The 16087-nt window shown below is 43.1% G+C and overlaps 1 protein-coding gene across 4 annotated transcripts in view; it reads right to left on the minus strand.

The window, feature by feature from the left end:
- The window catches only part of LOC106583586 (plexin-A1), a 371415-nt gene that overhangs the window by 58622 nt on the left and 296706 nt on the right, over positions 1 to 16087 (minus strand). For 3 of the 4 annotated variants that reach the window (XM_014167946.2, XM_014167944.2, XM_014167947.2), the window contains exons 15-16: positions 15856 to 15992; positions 4262 to 4429 (exon numbers count right to left, since the gene is read on the minus strand). In XM_014167946.2, the coding sequence (XP_014023421.1) occupies positions 4262 to 4429; positions 15856 to 15992 (305 nt within the window). Of the gene's footprint in view, positions 1 to 2498; positions 2729 to 4261; positions 4430 to 15855; positions 15993 to 16087 lie in introns of those variants that run through there. The other variant, XM_045705581.1, reaches the window with a different exon arrangement.

Below are 16087 nucleotides of genomic sequence, written 5' to 3' on the forward strand. Positions count from 1 at the left end.
AGGTTTGCACACATCTCAGGAGGGATTTTGTCCCACTCCTCTTTGCAGATCTTCTCCAAGTCATTAAGGTTTTGAGGCTGACGTTTGGCAACTCGAACATTCAGCTCCCTCAACAGATTTTCTATGGGATTAAGGTCTGGAGACTGGCTAGGCCACTCCAGGACCTTAATGTGCTTCTCCTTGAGCCACTCCTTGTTGCCTTGGCCGTGAGTTTTGGGTCATTGTCATGCTGGAATACCCATCCACGACCCATTTTCAATGCCCTGGCTGAGGGAAGGATGTTCTCACCCAAGATTTGACGGTACATGGCCCCGTCCATCGTCCCTTTGATGCGGTGAAGTTGTCCTGTCCCCTTAGCAGAAAAACACCCACAAAGCATAATGTTTCCACCTCCATGTTTGACGGTGGGGATGGTGTCTTGGGGTCATAGGCAGCATTCCTCCTCCTCCAAACACAGCGAGTTGATGCCAAAGAGCTCAATTTGGGTCTCATCTGACCACAACACTTTCACCCAGTTGTCCTCTGAATCATTCAGATGTTCATTGGCAAACTTCAGACGGGCATGTATATGTGCTTTCTTGAGCAGGGGGACCTTGCGGGCGCTGCAGGATTTCAGTCCTTCACAGCGTAGTGTGTTACCAATTGTTTTCTTGGTGACTATGGTCCCAGCTGCCTTGAGATCATTGACAAGATCCTCCCGTGTAGTTCTGGGCTGATTCCTCACCGTTCTCATGATCATTGCAACTCCACGAGGTGAGATCTTGCATGGAGCCCCAGGCCGAGGGAGATTGACAGTTCTTTTGTGTTTCTTCCATTTGCGAATAATCGCACCAACTGTTGTCACCTTCTCACCAAGCTGCTTGGCGATGGTCTTGTAGCCCATTCCAGCCTTGTGTAGGTCTACAATCTTGTCCCTGACATCATTGGAAAGGTCTTTGGTCTTGGCCATGGTGGAGAGATTGTAATCTGATTGCTTCTGTGGACAGGTGTCTTTTATACAGGTAACGAACTGAGATTAGGAGCACTCCCTTTAAGAGTGTGCTCCTAATCTCAGCTCGTTACCTGTATAAAAGACACCTGGGAACCAGAAATCTTTCTGATTGAGAGGGGGTCAAATACTTATTTCCCTCATTAAAATGCAAATCAATTTATAACATTTTTGACATGCGTTTTTTCTGGATTTCTTTTGTTGTTATTCTGTCTTTCACTGTTCAAATAAACCTACCATTAACATTATAGACTGATCATTTCTTTGTCAGTGGGCAAACGTACAAAATCAGCAGGGGATCAAATACTTTTTCCCCTCACTGTAGGTCGATGTTATTCTCTGAGGCTGACAGGAACATATCCCAGTCTGCGTGAACAAAACAATCTTGAAGCGTTGATTCCGATTGGTCAGAACAGTGTTGAATGGTTCTAGTCACTGGTACATCCTGTTTGAGTTTCTGCCTATAAGACGGTAGGAGCAAGATGGCATCGTGGTCGGATTTGCCAAAGGGAGGGCGGGGCAGGGCTTTTTCTTTCTTTTTTTTCAAGTGGTTGCTGCTTTTTTCTCTCACCAACCCTTTTCAAAGAGCACTGCCTACTTGTCTCGGAGCTACACAGCTTATTCAGAGCCTATTCAAATTAAGTTTCCTCTAGGTACAGATCTAGAATCAGATTCCCCTCCCTCAAACTTAACCATTAGTGGGGAAAATGCAAAACTGACCCAGGATCAGCATCTAGGGTCAATTTCACCTTGTGAGTGCTAAAGAACATTGTGTCCTCACCTGGATCCACTCCCCATTGAACTTGTTTTCAATCTACAATCTCTATGGGTCCTTATAAGCACCTATAAATGCATATTAAAAGGTGCACTTCATCACTTTTTAAATTCATATCCATTATGTCCAGTAGCACCATACATGTAGTAAAAAATATGAGTATTCAGTTGAAAAGTGTTGGGGAAGGGGAAAGGGGGATACCTAGTCAGTTGTACAAAGTCAGTTGTACAACTGAATGCATTCAACTGAAATGTGTCTTCTGCATTTAACCCAACCCCCCCAGAAGTGTCCTTTTAATACCTATTATGTACAGTATTTAAAATGCATTGCAAGACAGGTGGCACATAGAGCGTGTTCCAAAAAGAGATCACTTCTGTAAAATACATTGTGTCAGAAAAATGTATACAGTATGTATAAGCTGTAAGTAGCTGACTAAGTGCGGTTGTTCATTAGTTTACTCCAATTTAAACAGGGGTGGTAGGGTTAGGAGAAAATAATGAAAGAAAATATATATTTTTTAAATTAACACGACCAGTCATGTTTGGACACACCTACTCATTCAAGGGTTTCTCTTTATTTTCACTATTTTCTACATTGTAGAATGACAGTGAAGACATCAAAGCTATTAAACAACACATATATGGAATCATGTAGTAACCAAAAAAGTGTTCAACAAAAGCTGGTTGAGATTATTCAAAGCAGCCACCCTTTGCCTGGGTGACAGCTTTGCAGTCTCTTGGCATTCTCTCAACCAGCTTCACCTGGAATGCTTTTCCAAAGGTCTTGAAGGAGTTCCCACATATGCTGAGCACTTGTTGGCTGCTTTTCCTTCACCCTGCGGTCCAACTCCTCCCAAACCATCAATTGGGTTGAAGTCAGGTGATTGTGTAGGCCAGGTCATCTGATGCAGCACACCATCACTCTCATTCTTGGTCAAATAGCCCTTAGTGTGTTGGTTGATTGTCCTGTGGAAAAACAAATTATAGTCCCACTAAGCGCAAACCAGATGGGATGGTGTATTGCTGCAGAATGCTGTGGTAGCCAAGCTGATTTAGTATGCCTTGAATTCTAAATAAATCACTGAAGGTGTCAACAGTAAAGCACCCCCACACCATCACAACTCCTCCTCCGTGCTTCACGGTGGGAACCACAGATCTAAAGATCATCCGTTCACCTACTCTGCATCTCACAAAGACACGGCGGTTGGAACCAAAAATCTCAAATTTGGACTAATCAGATAAAAGGACAGATTTCCACCAGTCTTGTGTCCTTGGCTCGTGTTTTTAGGCCCAAGCAAGTCTCATCTTCTGATTGGTGTCCTTTAGTAGTGGTTTCTTTGCAGCAATTTGACCATGAAGGCCTGATTCACACAGTCTCCTCTGAACAGTTGATGTTGAGATGTGTCTATTACTTGAATTCTGTGAAGCATTTATTTTGGCTGCAATTTGTGAGGCTGGTAAGTCTAATGAACGTATCCTTTGCAGCAGAGGTCTTCCTTTCCTGTGGCGGTCCTTATGAGAGCCAGTTTCATCATAGTGCTTGATGGTTTTTGCGACTGCAGAATTGACTGACCGTCATGTCTTAAAGTAATGATGGACTGTCGTTTCTCTTTGCTTTTTTGAGCTGTTCTTGCCATAATATGGACTTGGTCTTTTACCAAATAGGGCCATCTTCTGTATACCACCCCTACCTTGTCACTACACAACTGATTTGCTCAAACACATAAAGGAAAGAAATTCCATAAATTAACATTTAACAAAGCACACCTGTTAAATTCATTCCAGGTCATAAAGCTGGTTGAGAGAATGCCAAGAGTGTGCAAAGCTGTCATCCAGGCAAAGGGTGGCTACTTTGAAGAATCTCAAATATAAATATATTTTGATTTGTTTAACCCTATTTTTGGTTCCTATATGATTCCATATGGGTCTCCCAAGTGGCGCAGCGATCTAAGGCACTGCATCTCAGTGCTAGAGGAGTCACTACAGACCCTGGTTTGATTCCAGACTGTATCACAACTGGCCGTGATTGGGAGTCCCATAGGGCGGCGCACAATTGGACCAGCGTCGTCCGGGTTAGGGTGTGGCCGGGGTAGGCCGTCATTACTATTTCAGGGAGCATCAACAGTGTTATCTGCCTACCTGGTCGCTACTGGTTTACATTCAGATAAAATTGAGAAATTAACTCCGTTTTTCTAGATCATTCTATCGAGCCCATTTTGCATCAGAATCCACTTCCTGCTCTCTACACAGCTTGTGTTTGTTCATAAATATTCCCGCAGCAAACTGTCACGCCACATTGTGTCATTTGAATAAGTCAGCGAGTATTTATACAGTCTTTGCATCGACTGCAGGCGTAATTACACCTATCCATTCCTTTCAGATCTCTAAATAGAATTAAAACACAAATTAAACTGTATTGTCCAACAAAAGATCTAAAGCAATCTGTTAAGACCAGTTAAGACCATATAAGACCAGTACCATCCAGTTTAAGGCCCTCACCTAGCGATGCTCCAGTCAGGTTCGATCTTGAAGATAGTGGGGTCATCGGTGTAGTTGAATTTGACCTCTGGGTTTCTGAGCTCAGCTGAGTTGATGTCCACCATGACGGGGGTACCTCCAGGACTCTGACCCGCCGGGGTCACACACACCATCTCCCTGGCACTCCGCCTGGAAGGGAAGAGGGAGTGTGTAACATGAAGGAAAAGCATGTCACGTCACACATTCACACACTCTAACTGAGATGAGGGCCACACGAGGCACACTCACACACACAGAGACAAAAAAAATAACACCACACGTAACCTCTGCTCTGTAAAGATCTTCAACAATGCTAAACATGACACACACACCCAACCACACAAGAACTCTAAAGGAGTTTTCACACATTGTTCTGCGTTATAGTTTGAATCAGAGTTCGGTTATTGGTATTTTTTTTTACAATTCTGGTTGGTTTTACATTACCAAATAACAAACAAACTAAAATGCCTAAACAAAACCACATTTTCATGAAAGTCATTAGTTTATTGGAGAAAAATGCTCAAGTTAAATCCATCTATGACTATAAAAAGCATTACTTGTGTGTCCCAAACTTCATATTACTTTCGCTTTTGTCTTCCAACAACATCTGTGAGGAAAAAGCGCAATAGAAACTAACTGTGACGTGAATAGTGAATTTATTCAGTAGACTATATCCCTGGTACAGACCCAGTCTCCTCTAATCTGCACTGGATGCGTACATAAATGCGCTGCTACTCAAAGAATGTTTCAGAGATATGAAGTTATGGCACTGCGTGCATTTCATAAAATGCTTTCAGTCAAACAACCACTAATACTGCGCGCCTCTGGTTATTTTCCTGCAGCGAACCGCACCATGGTATGAAATCGGACCGAGACCACCCTTTTTGAGTGAACCACGGTGCGTTGTTTAGTGCGCTCCCGAGGGCTGATAATGTTCACCAGTCCAAATGAACCGAACTAAGTGGGAAAACGCGCCCGAGTTCGGAAAAAACCCTCCAAACCAATTTGGTGTGAAAGCCCCATAAGACCGCCAAGAGCAGCAGCGTCTCATTCTCCCTGACTGATCTGGAGTGGCAGCCGTCTCTTTCTCCCTGACTGATCTGGAGTGGCAGCCGTCTCTTTCTCCCTGACTGATCTGGAGTGGCAGCCGTCTCTTTCTCCCTGACTGATCTGGAGTGGCAGCCGTCTCTTTCTCCCTGACTGATCTGGAGTGGCAGCCGTCTCTTTCTCCCTGACTGATCTGGAGTGGCAGCCGTCTCTTTCTCCCTGACTGATCTGGAGTGGCAGCCGTCTCTTTCTCCCTGACTGATCTGGAGTGGCAGCCGTCTCTTTCTCCCTGACTGATCTGGAGTGGCAGCCGTCTCTTTCTCCCTGACTGATCTGGAGTGGCAGCCGTCTCTTTCTCCCTGACTGATCTGGAGTGGCAGCCGTCTCTTTCTCCCTGACTGATCTGGAGTGGCAGCCGTCTCCTTCTCCCTGACTGATCTGGAGTGGCAGCCGTCTCTTTCTCCCTGACTGATCTGGAGTGGCAGCCGTCTCTTTCTCCCTGACTGATCTGGAGTGGCAGCCGTCTCATTCTCCCTGACTGATCTGGAGTGGCAGCCGTCTCTTTCTCCCTGACTGATCTGGAGTGGCAGCCGTCTCTTTCTCCCTGACTGATCTGGAGTGGCAGCCGTCTCTTTCTCCCTGACTGATCTGGAGTGGCAGCCGTCTCTTTCTCCCTGACTGATCTGGAGTGGCAGCCGTCTCTTTCTCCCTGACTGATCTGGAGTGGCAGCCGTCTCTTTCTCCCTGACTGATCTGGAGTGGCAGCCGTCTCTTTCTCCCTGACTGATCTGGAGTGGCAGCCGTCTCTTTCTCCCTGACTGATCTGGAGTGGCAGCCGTCTCTTTCTCCCTGACTGATCTGGAGTGGCAGCCGTCTCTTTCTCCCTGACTGATCTGGAGTGGCAGCCGTCTCTTTCTCCCTGACTGATCTGGAGTGGCAGCCGTCTCTTTCTCCCTGACTGATCTGGAGTGGCAGCCGTCTCTTTCTCCCTGACTGATCTGGAGTGGCAGCCGTCTCTTTCTCCCTGACTGATCTGGAGTGGCAGCCGTCTCTTTCTCCCTGACTGATCTGGAGTGGCAGCCGTCTCTTTCTCCCTGACTGATCTGGAGTGGCAGCCGTCTCATTCTCCCTGACTGATCTGGAGTGGCAGCCGTCTCCTTCTCCCTGACTGATCTGGAGTGGCAGCCGTCTCTTTCTCCCTGACTGATCTGGAGTGGCAGCCGTCTCTTTCTCCCTGACTGATCTGGAGTGGCAGCCGTCTCTTTCTCCCTGACTGATCTGGAGTGGCAGCCGTCTCATTCTCCCTGACTGATCTGGAGTGGCAGCCGTCTCTTTCTCCCTGACTGATCTGGAGTGGCAGCCGTCTCTTTCTCCCTGACTGATCTGGAGTGGCAGCCGTCTCCTTCTCCTTGACTGATATGAAGTGGCAGCCGTCTCAGAGACTGCCGGTCATCATAATGTGATACAACCCCCTCCGACATGCAGCCAGCTGTGCTGTGTTATGAATGTTTCTTGTGGTTTGGCTTTGTTAGCCAAACGTTTCACTCTGCGGAGTGGGTTACTTCCAACGACGAGACAAAATGTTGTGTTGGCAAAGCAGACATCCAAAAGATGTAGTGCGTGTTTGTACATCAGTATAATGTGAGGGATCCTGTGACTGTATTTTTTTTGTGTGTGTGTGTGTGTGTGTGTGTGTGTGTGTGTGTGTGTGTGTGTGTGTGTGTAAATGTTTTCCTACATTATCAGGACTTGAATGTCCTGACAAGAAACCAGAAAATGTTGAAAAGTCTGGACTGTTTTCATGACCTGAATTTGTTAAAATTTTATTTTAGGCATAAGGGTTAGGTTTAGGGTTTGGTTTCACCAAGTCTAAGACCTGTTGAACCCGCATTGAATAACAGATTCACTACATGGAAAATCTGAAAGTTCCACCCAAAAAATCTAAAGAAGTTTGTTCTGAAGTGTCTGTCCTATATCTGAGAGATAAGAAACATTAGGATATTTTAGTTTATTTTTTACATGCATTTAACCCCTTGTTATTGGCTCAGTCTAAGCCCTGTATAAGCAGGGGGAGGGGGTTCTACTAAGCCATCTGGAATTGTTTTAACATCATATCAGTATGAAAAAAATTTAAAAAATAATGTATGAAATGAAATATAAGTCGCTCTGGATAAGAGCGTCTGCTAAATGACAAAAATGTAAATGTAAAATATCAAGGATCATTTTACTATTTGATTTTTAATTTTAAGACCCCTTGAAGCGTAAAAAATATAGATGAAAAAGTATACCTTTTTATTTTGTTTGGCTTTACTGCTATTAGCCCATACAAATGCATTGGATAACAGAGTCACTACATGGAACAGATAGTCCCCTCCGTGTCTGTCTTATATCTGAGAAATATTTTTCATGTATTTAACCCCTTATTTTTGGCACTAAACAGTCTCCCTATGTAGTGCATTCAGAAAGTTTTCAGACCCCTTATTAACATGTTCCACATTTTGTTACATTACAGCCTTATTCTAAAATTGATTAAATTGTTTTTTTTCTTCATCAATCTACACACAATCCCCCACAATGACGAAGTGAAATACCTGTTTTTAGAATTTTTTTTTTTTTTTTTAAATACCATATTTACATAAGTATTCAGACCCTTTGCTATGAGACTCAAAACTGAGCTCAGGTGCATCCTGTTTACATTGATGATCCTTAATTGGAGTCCACCTGTGGTAAATTCAATTGATTGGACATGTTTTGAAAAGGCACACACCTGTCTATATAAGGACCCACTGTTGACAGTGCATGTCAGAGCAAAAATCAGGCCATGAGGTTGAAGGAATTGTCCGTAGAGCTCCGAGACAGGATTGTGTCAAGGCAAAGATCTGGGGAAGGCTACCAAAAAATGTCTGCAGCATTGAATGTCCCCAAGAGCACAGTGGCCTCCATAATTCTTAAATGGAAGAAGTTTGGAACAAACAAGACTCTTTCTAGAGCAGACCGCCCAGCCAAACTGAGCAATTGGGAGAAAAGGGCCTTAGTCATGGAGGTGACCAAGAACCCGGTGGTCACACTGACAGAGCTCCAGAGTTCCTCTGTGGAGATGGAAGAACCTTCCAGAACGACAACCATTTCTGCAACCTTCCACCAATCACTCCTCAGTAAAAGGTACATGACAGCTCGCTTGGAGTTTGCCAAAAGGTACCTAAAGGACTCAGACCATGATTGACCAAGATAGAACTCTTTGGCCTGAATGCCAAGCGTTACGTCTGGAGGAAACCTGGCACCATCCCTGCTGTGAAGCATAGGTTGCAGCATCATGCTATGGGGATGTTTTTCAGTGGCAGGGACTGGGAGACTTGTCAGGATCGAGGGAAAGATAAATGGAACAATGTCCAGAGAGATCATTGATGAAAACCTGCTCCAGAGGGCTCAGGACCTCAAACTGGGGCAAAGGTTCACATTCTAACAGGAAAATGACCCTAAGCACACAGCCAAGACAACGTAGGAGTAGCTTCGGTACAAGTCTCTGAATGTCCTTGAGTGGCCCAGCGAGAGCCCAGAATTGAACTCGATCGAACATCTCTGGAGAGACCTGAAAATAGCTGTGCAGTGAGAGCTTGAGAGGATCTGCAGTGAAGAATGGGAGAAACTCCCCAAATACAGGTGTGCCAAGTGTGTAGCGTCATAGCCAATATGATTTGAGGCTGTAATCGCTGCCAAAGGTGCTTCAACAAAGTACTGAGTCCTTTAGCAAAAACTGTTTTTAATAAATTTTTTGCTATGTCATTATAGGTTACAGTGTGTAGATTGATGAGAAAAAAAGTTTTTCAATCCATTGTGGAATAAGGCTGTACTTTCCGAATGCACTGTACTTCCTTTCATTTTTCCAACTGGTACCGGGGGACCTTCAGATGAGTCATTTTGGCCTGTGGGTGTCCTAGAGCAAAACAACCAACATGTACGTATTTGTGAGTCTCACCTTCCCACGGAGGAGTCACAGCGTGTAGCCTAAACTATTTTGGATGCTACAGACAGAAGTTGACAGATCGGCTGTACCAACTTCAGATGGATCCCACGATGTTGTGGGGGTCGTAGAGCAAAACAGAGAACACCATCATGTTCTTGAGAGGCCAAACCGTTCAGACGCTACAGACACATTTCGGGATGTCTCATGGTCTGACAAACACTGCTCGAGCTCTATCATCTTTCCCCGCAGACGCGGAAGTGCGACATAGGCGGATGCGGTAGATTGAGACACATCCAATGCAAATAACAGATCTCTAGCTTAAACTGACAGATTTTTATTGGGAGTTTTTTATTATGCTAATTAAATTTCTGCGGGGGCGCAGATGTCGACCTTAGGGTTAAGGTTAGGAGTTCAGGTTTTGGGGTTAATGTTTTGGGAAAATAGCATTTTGAATGGGAATACAAATTCATGTCAAAAAAGCTATGTGTGTGGGTGTGGCGGTGTATGTGTGTTCAGGCTGTATGTGTGTGTGCATTTTAATTTTTATTGATCAAGGATCCCCAACAGTTCCTGCCAAGGCAGCAGCTACTCTTCCTGGAGTCCAGCAACATTAAGGCAGTTATATACAATTTAAAAAGTGACATTTCATAACACTTTTCACAACACATTGTGTTCCCTTAGGCGAGTACTCTACCACCACATACCTACAATACAAAATCCATGTGTACGTGTGTGTAGAGTGCGTGTTTTAGCATGTGAATGTGCGTGCTAGCGCTTGTCTGCGTATGCATGTGTCTGCCTGTGTGTGTGTGTGTCTCTTCAAAGTCCCCACTGTTCCATAAGGTGTATTTGTATCAGTTTTATAAATCTGATTCTACTGCTTGCATCAGTTACCTGATGTGGAATAGAGTTCCATGTAGCCATGGCTCTATGTAGTACTGTGTGCCACCCATAGTCTGTTCTTGACTTGGGGATTGTGAAGATACCTTTGGTGGCATGTCTTGTGGGGTATGCAACTGAACAATAGTCTTGGTGCGACAAAACTAGGGCTTGTAGGACCTTCCTTGTTGATAGTGTTGTTAAAAAGGCATAGCAGCGCTTATTATGGACAGACTTCTCCGCATCTTAGCTACAGTTGTATAAACATGTTTTGACCATGACAGTATACAATCCAGGGTTACTCCAAGCAGCTTAGTCACCTCAACTTACTCAATTTCCACATTATTAATTACAATATGTAGTTGAGGTTTAGGGTTTAGTGAATGATTTGTCCCAAATACAGTGCTTTTATTTATTTTATTTAGGACTAGCTTATTCCTTGCCACCCATTATGAAACTAATTGCAGCTCTTTGTTAAGTGTTGCAGTGATTTCACTCGCTGTAATAGCTGACGTGTATAGTGTTGAGTCATTCGCATACATACTTTACTCAAAGCCAGTGGCATGTCATTAGTAAAAAGTAAAAAGGGGCCTAGACAGCTGCCCTGGGGAATTCCTGATTCTACCTGGATTATGTTGGAGAGGCTTCCATTATTAAAGAACATCCTCTGTGTTCTGTTAGACAGGTACCTCTTTGCCCACAATAAAGCACGGGGTGTAAACCCATAACACACGTTTTTCCATCTGCAGACTATGATCGATAATATCAAAAGCCACACTGAAGTCTAACAAAATGGTTCCCACAATCTTTTTATCAACAATTTCTCTCAGCCAATCATCAGTCATGATTGTGCCCTGCTTGTTGAATGTCCTTCCCCATAAGCGTGCTGAAAGTCAGTTGTCAGCATTACCTAGCAAAGACTTATGGATGAGTGGCTCTGGCGACGAATATGTAGCGAGGGCCAGCCGACGAGAGCATACAGGTCACAGTGGTGGGTGGTATATGGGGCTTTGGAGACAAAAAGGATGGCACCGTGATAAACAGCATCCAATTTGCTGAGTAGAGTGTTGGAGGCTATTATAATTTCAGAATTGAATCAGTTATATATGGATGTGTAGTGTCAGCATTTGTTGCTAGCATGTCATGCCTAAGTTTGCTAGTCTTACCAATGAAAAAAATCATTATCAGTGGGTTTTGTGATGAATGAGCAATCTGATTTAATGAATGATGGAGCTGAGTTTGCCTTTTTGCCCAAAATGTCATTTAAGGTGCTTCAAAGCTTTTTACAATCATTCTTTATATAATTTATCTTTCTTAGCATAGTTTCTTCTTTTTATTCAGTTCGTCACATGATTTCTCAATTTGCAGTATGTTTGCCAATCGGTTGTGCAGCCAGAATTATTTGCCATTCCCTTTGCCTCATCCCTCTCGGTTTTAATTTCTCATCAATCCACGGGGATTTAACAGTTTTTACAGTCATTTTCTTAATGGGTGCATGCTTATTAGTAACTGGAATAAGCGATTTCCTAAATATGTCAAGTGCAGAGTCTGGTTGCTCCTCATTACACACCACAGAGCAACAAATATTCTTTACATCAACAACATAGGAATCACTACAAAACGTATTGTCTTATACTCTACATTAGGCCCAGCCTTTTTTGGTATTCCTAAATATGGCTACTATATTGTGATCACTACATCCGATGGATTTGGATACTGCTTTAAATAAAATTTCTGCAGCCTTAGTAAATATGTGATCAATACATGTTGATGATTTAATTGCTGTGCTGTTTGTCACTACCCTGGTAGGTTGACTGATAACCTGAACAAGGTTGCAGGCACTGGTTACAGTTTGAAGCTGTGGGCAGCTTAATGAAAGCCAGTCAATAATTAAATCACCCAGAATATATATATCTCTGTTGATATCACATACATTATCAAGCATTTCACACATGTTATCCAGATACTGAGTGTTAGCACTTGGTGGTCTATAGCAGCTTCAGGTGAGGCAGATGAACCTGTAGCCATATTTCTTCAACAGCGTGTGTGATGAGTGCACAGACTTTCCCATCTCACAACAATTATTTTGGACATAAATCTCATCTATTGTGGACCAGAAACAGAGAGAAGGAGAGAGAGGAAAGAGGACAAAAACACATTAGTGAGACACCAGCAGCTGAGAGGAAACTAAGTGGAAGGGAAAATAAGCTAGGATCCATTTCTGCGAGCACATCCCGCTGTCTCGTAACAAGCAATTTAAACGCCCCGTCTTCCAGGGCATGGTTGAAAGGTGTACGGGGAAGAAGGGAAGGAAAATAAGAAAAAGAAAAGCGCCTTTTCCACATTCCGCTCGCGCTGTCTTGTTGCCCGGGCAACAACTTTCATAACACTTGCTGGCAAAACCCGCGGTGCGCCGTACATATTTTGACAATGTTGTTGTCATCCGGCACAAAATAATGGGAGAAGAGAGGGACAGAAATAGAGAGACAGAGAGAAAGTGGAAAAAAGGGGTTGCAGAGGGAGTGGCTGAATGATTATGGTAAATGCACTTTGATTAAAGTGGCCGTGTTGAAAGAAAATACATTAGGGTGTGAGGGACACGTGGAAAAGTCAGGTGACTTTTCAAATCCATTATTTTAGGGACATAGAACATCACTATGCTAGAGCGGGTCTGAAAGGACAATGCTATGTATGTTCTGTTCCAATATCAAAAGTCTAGTGCAGGGGTCACCAACCTTTTCTAGCATGAGAGCTACTTGAAAAAAATGAAACTTGTCTCGAGCTACTATTTTTTTCATAGCTTTCAAATCGGCACATTCTTCTCTTCTCCTTTACCCAGCAACTCTTCCCCTGGTACTTGGTGTACAAGATATGTGTTTTCTGTTAACATACCTAGTTAATAAACTACTAAGGGGGCCCCATAAAATTATATTTCCCAGAATTCTGTTTTCTGTTTTATTTTCCCTGGTTTGGGATTTTTTACTCGCAATATTACAATTATTCATAGAGAAACAAAATGAAAATGGATGTTCTGAGTCCATGCCAATGCTTAAAACACATATCAAGAATATTTTTGAGGTCTGAATTTTTTTTGTAAAATGTCAATATTTGAATGTAATTCCCCTTTAATTGAGCATCTAGAAAGTGATGTATCGTGATGTTTCTGCTGTTAGGCCTACTGCTGCAACACATGTCATGACAAAGTCTGCAAAACAATCGCCACCCAATTGATACAAATAATCATTATATAGTTGTCAGGTAAGCCTACTTTGCAGTTAACATTTAACCTCACTAGGGTAGGGGGCACTATTTTCACCTCCGGATGAAAAGCGTGCCCAAAGTAAACTGCCTGCTACTCAGGCCCAGAGCTAGGATATGCATATAATTGGTCGATTTGGATAGAAAACACAAAAGTTTCCAAAACTGTTAAAATAATGTCTGTGAGTATAACAGAACTGATATGGCAGGCGAAAACCTGAGGAAAATCCATCCAGGAAGTGCCATTATTTTGAAATGGCTGTTTTTCCAATGAAAGCCTATCCACCATTTAAAGGGATAGGGAACGGAATCTGGGTCCGATGGCTTCCACTAGTTGTGAACAGTCTTTAGACATTGCTTCAGGCTTTTATTCTGAAAAATGAGGGAGAATGACCACTTTGAGTGAGTGGATAGTGGGATGTCCCCAGAGCTGTTTGCTGCGCCGACCGAGAACGCGCCTTTCTTGTTTTTCTTTTATATTGACGATGCTATTGTCCGGTTGAAATATTATCGATTATTTAGGCTAAAAACAACCTGAGGATTGATTATACACATCGTTTGACATGTTTCTACGAACTTTACCGGTACTATTTGGAATTTTCGTCTGCCTGTTGTGACCGCCTTTGAGCCATTGGATTACTGAAGAAAACGCGTCAACAAAATTGAGGTTTTTGGATATAAAGAGGGACTTTGTCGAACAAAACAAACATTTATTGTGTAACTGGGAGTCTTGTGAGTGCAACCATACGAAGATCATCAAAGGTAAGTGATTAATTCTATTGCTATTTCTGACTTTCGTGACTAATCTACTTGGCTGGTAACTGTATGTAATGTTTTGGGCGCTGTCCTCAGATAATCGCATGGTTTGCTTTCGCCGTAAAGCCTTTTTGAAATCTGACACGGCGGCTGGATTAACAACAAGTTAAGCTTTATTTTGATGTATTACACTTGTGATTTCATGAAAGTTAAATATTTCAATGTAGTATTTTTGAATTTCACGCTCTGCAATTTCACCGGATGTTGGCCAGGTGGGACGCTACCGTCCCAGGTACCCATAAGAAGTTTTAATTTAGAAGGTTTTCCGTCTACCCACAAGACGGTTATCATTAGCATTGCTAACTGGCTATATACAGAGTGATAGATAAACGATGGGAGCAATATTCCTGCAAATTAATTGGCAGATATTGTGTTATGTTTGGCTTTTTACCAGGGGTGGGATAATGTCAATGTGGCTTTGATTGAACTAGACAAAGTGGCAGCAAGCCTCCCAGTGGGCATCCACCTTGATTTCACCTATCCTGTTTTTTCAGATTAGTACAGATGAAGGAGATTAGGGGAGGAAGCTACCTTTGACTATTGAGAGGAGCCCTCGTGACTGTAGCAGAACAGTTCAAGATGACTAACCCTAACCCTATCATACACTATCATATTATATTATTATCATCCATTTGTATCGCTAGTATTTGGAATTCTATACTATACCAAATACAGCAGCTGTCTTTTCAGGACTAGTCAAGGTTTTAGTTCAACATGTTTCCCCATATCAACAGATGTCATTGCAGCATCCCTTGTATAAACCGTGTCACATATGGCTGTCTATATACCACCCACCAATCATGTTGATAGTGCTTACATTAAATCTAAAGCTAATTGTTCCAAGAAACTACAGTCTGCGTAGCATGATAAATGTATGGGTATTTCCAGGGTCTTTAAAGGGGGGCTGAACTGGCTGATTTTGCCTCAGTTTTCCTCTTCCTCATTAAGAAATGCGACAGAAGATGACATGAGTGTCTTGTGTGGTGGTTTGATGTGGGCTGTGAATGTTTGATTGTCTTCTCCCATGTTCTTCTCTCATTCAGTTTTCATTATTTTTGTTTTCTGTTTCCCAACCCTCTTCTTAGATGTGTTAACAAGGCATTCTCCTCTCTATGTGAGGTTCTGACCATCTGCTAATATGTTCATTTGAGGCTTTATATGAGTGCACGGAACCCTGCGAGTTCACTGTGTGTGTGTTTCACCATGACGGACTATGAAGACAGAGCGCTCGCTGCAGGAGAACAGACTCTCTGTGTGTCGTGTTTTCTCGCCTTTCCAGCTTCTCTGAATATCTGATCGAACGTTGGAGAATTTACCAAGCTCGTAACATGTAGCGCAACGGGAAAACATGATTACTATAGAGAGTATTTGAAACCCTAATTCTAGATCATTGCTCTTCAATGGAGGATAAACCACAGAATGTTGGTCATGCCTGTAGCAGAGATAGTCATTCCCGTCACAAATAACAGTAGTCATTCTCAAAATAAATGCAAGTTAGTCCAACCACTTACAGCAGTTAACTTATAGAGATATCGATACAGCACTAAACACAATGTTATCAATAATAAACAATATCCCAAAGACAAGACGAGTGGGCGATGTAAGAGTTTACCTCTCGAAGCGGCAGGGATGGAGGCCGATCTTGACAGCCACAGCGCTGCCCGCGTTGAGGTGGCTCCCCTCAATGGTGATGCGAGTTCCCCCCGAGAGGGGGCCCTTGGAGGGCTGTACCCGCGTGAAATAGGGAGACTGGGGAAGAGGAACACACCAAGAGAAGACATCAGATATAGGAATTCATTTGTTCTGGGATCAACTGTTGTTCTGGGATAAACTGTTGTTTTTCA

The sequence above is a fragment of the Salmo salar genome, chromosome ssa22 (genome assembly GCF_905237065.1).
Source record: "Salmo salar chromosome ssa22, Ssal_v3.1, whole genome shotgun sequence".
Classification (NCBI taxonomy): Eukaryota; Metazoa; Chordata; class Actinopteri; order Salmoniformes; family Salmonidae; genus Salmo; species Salmo salar.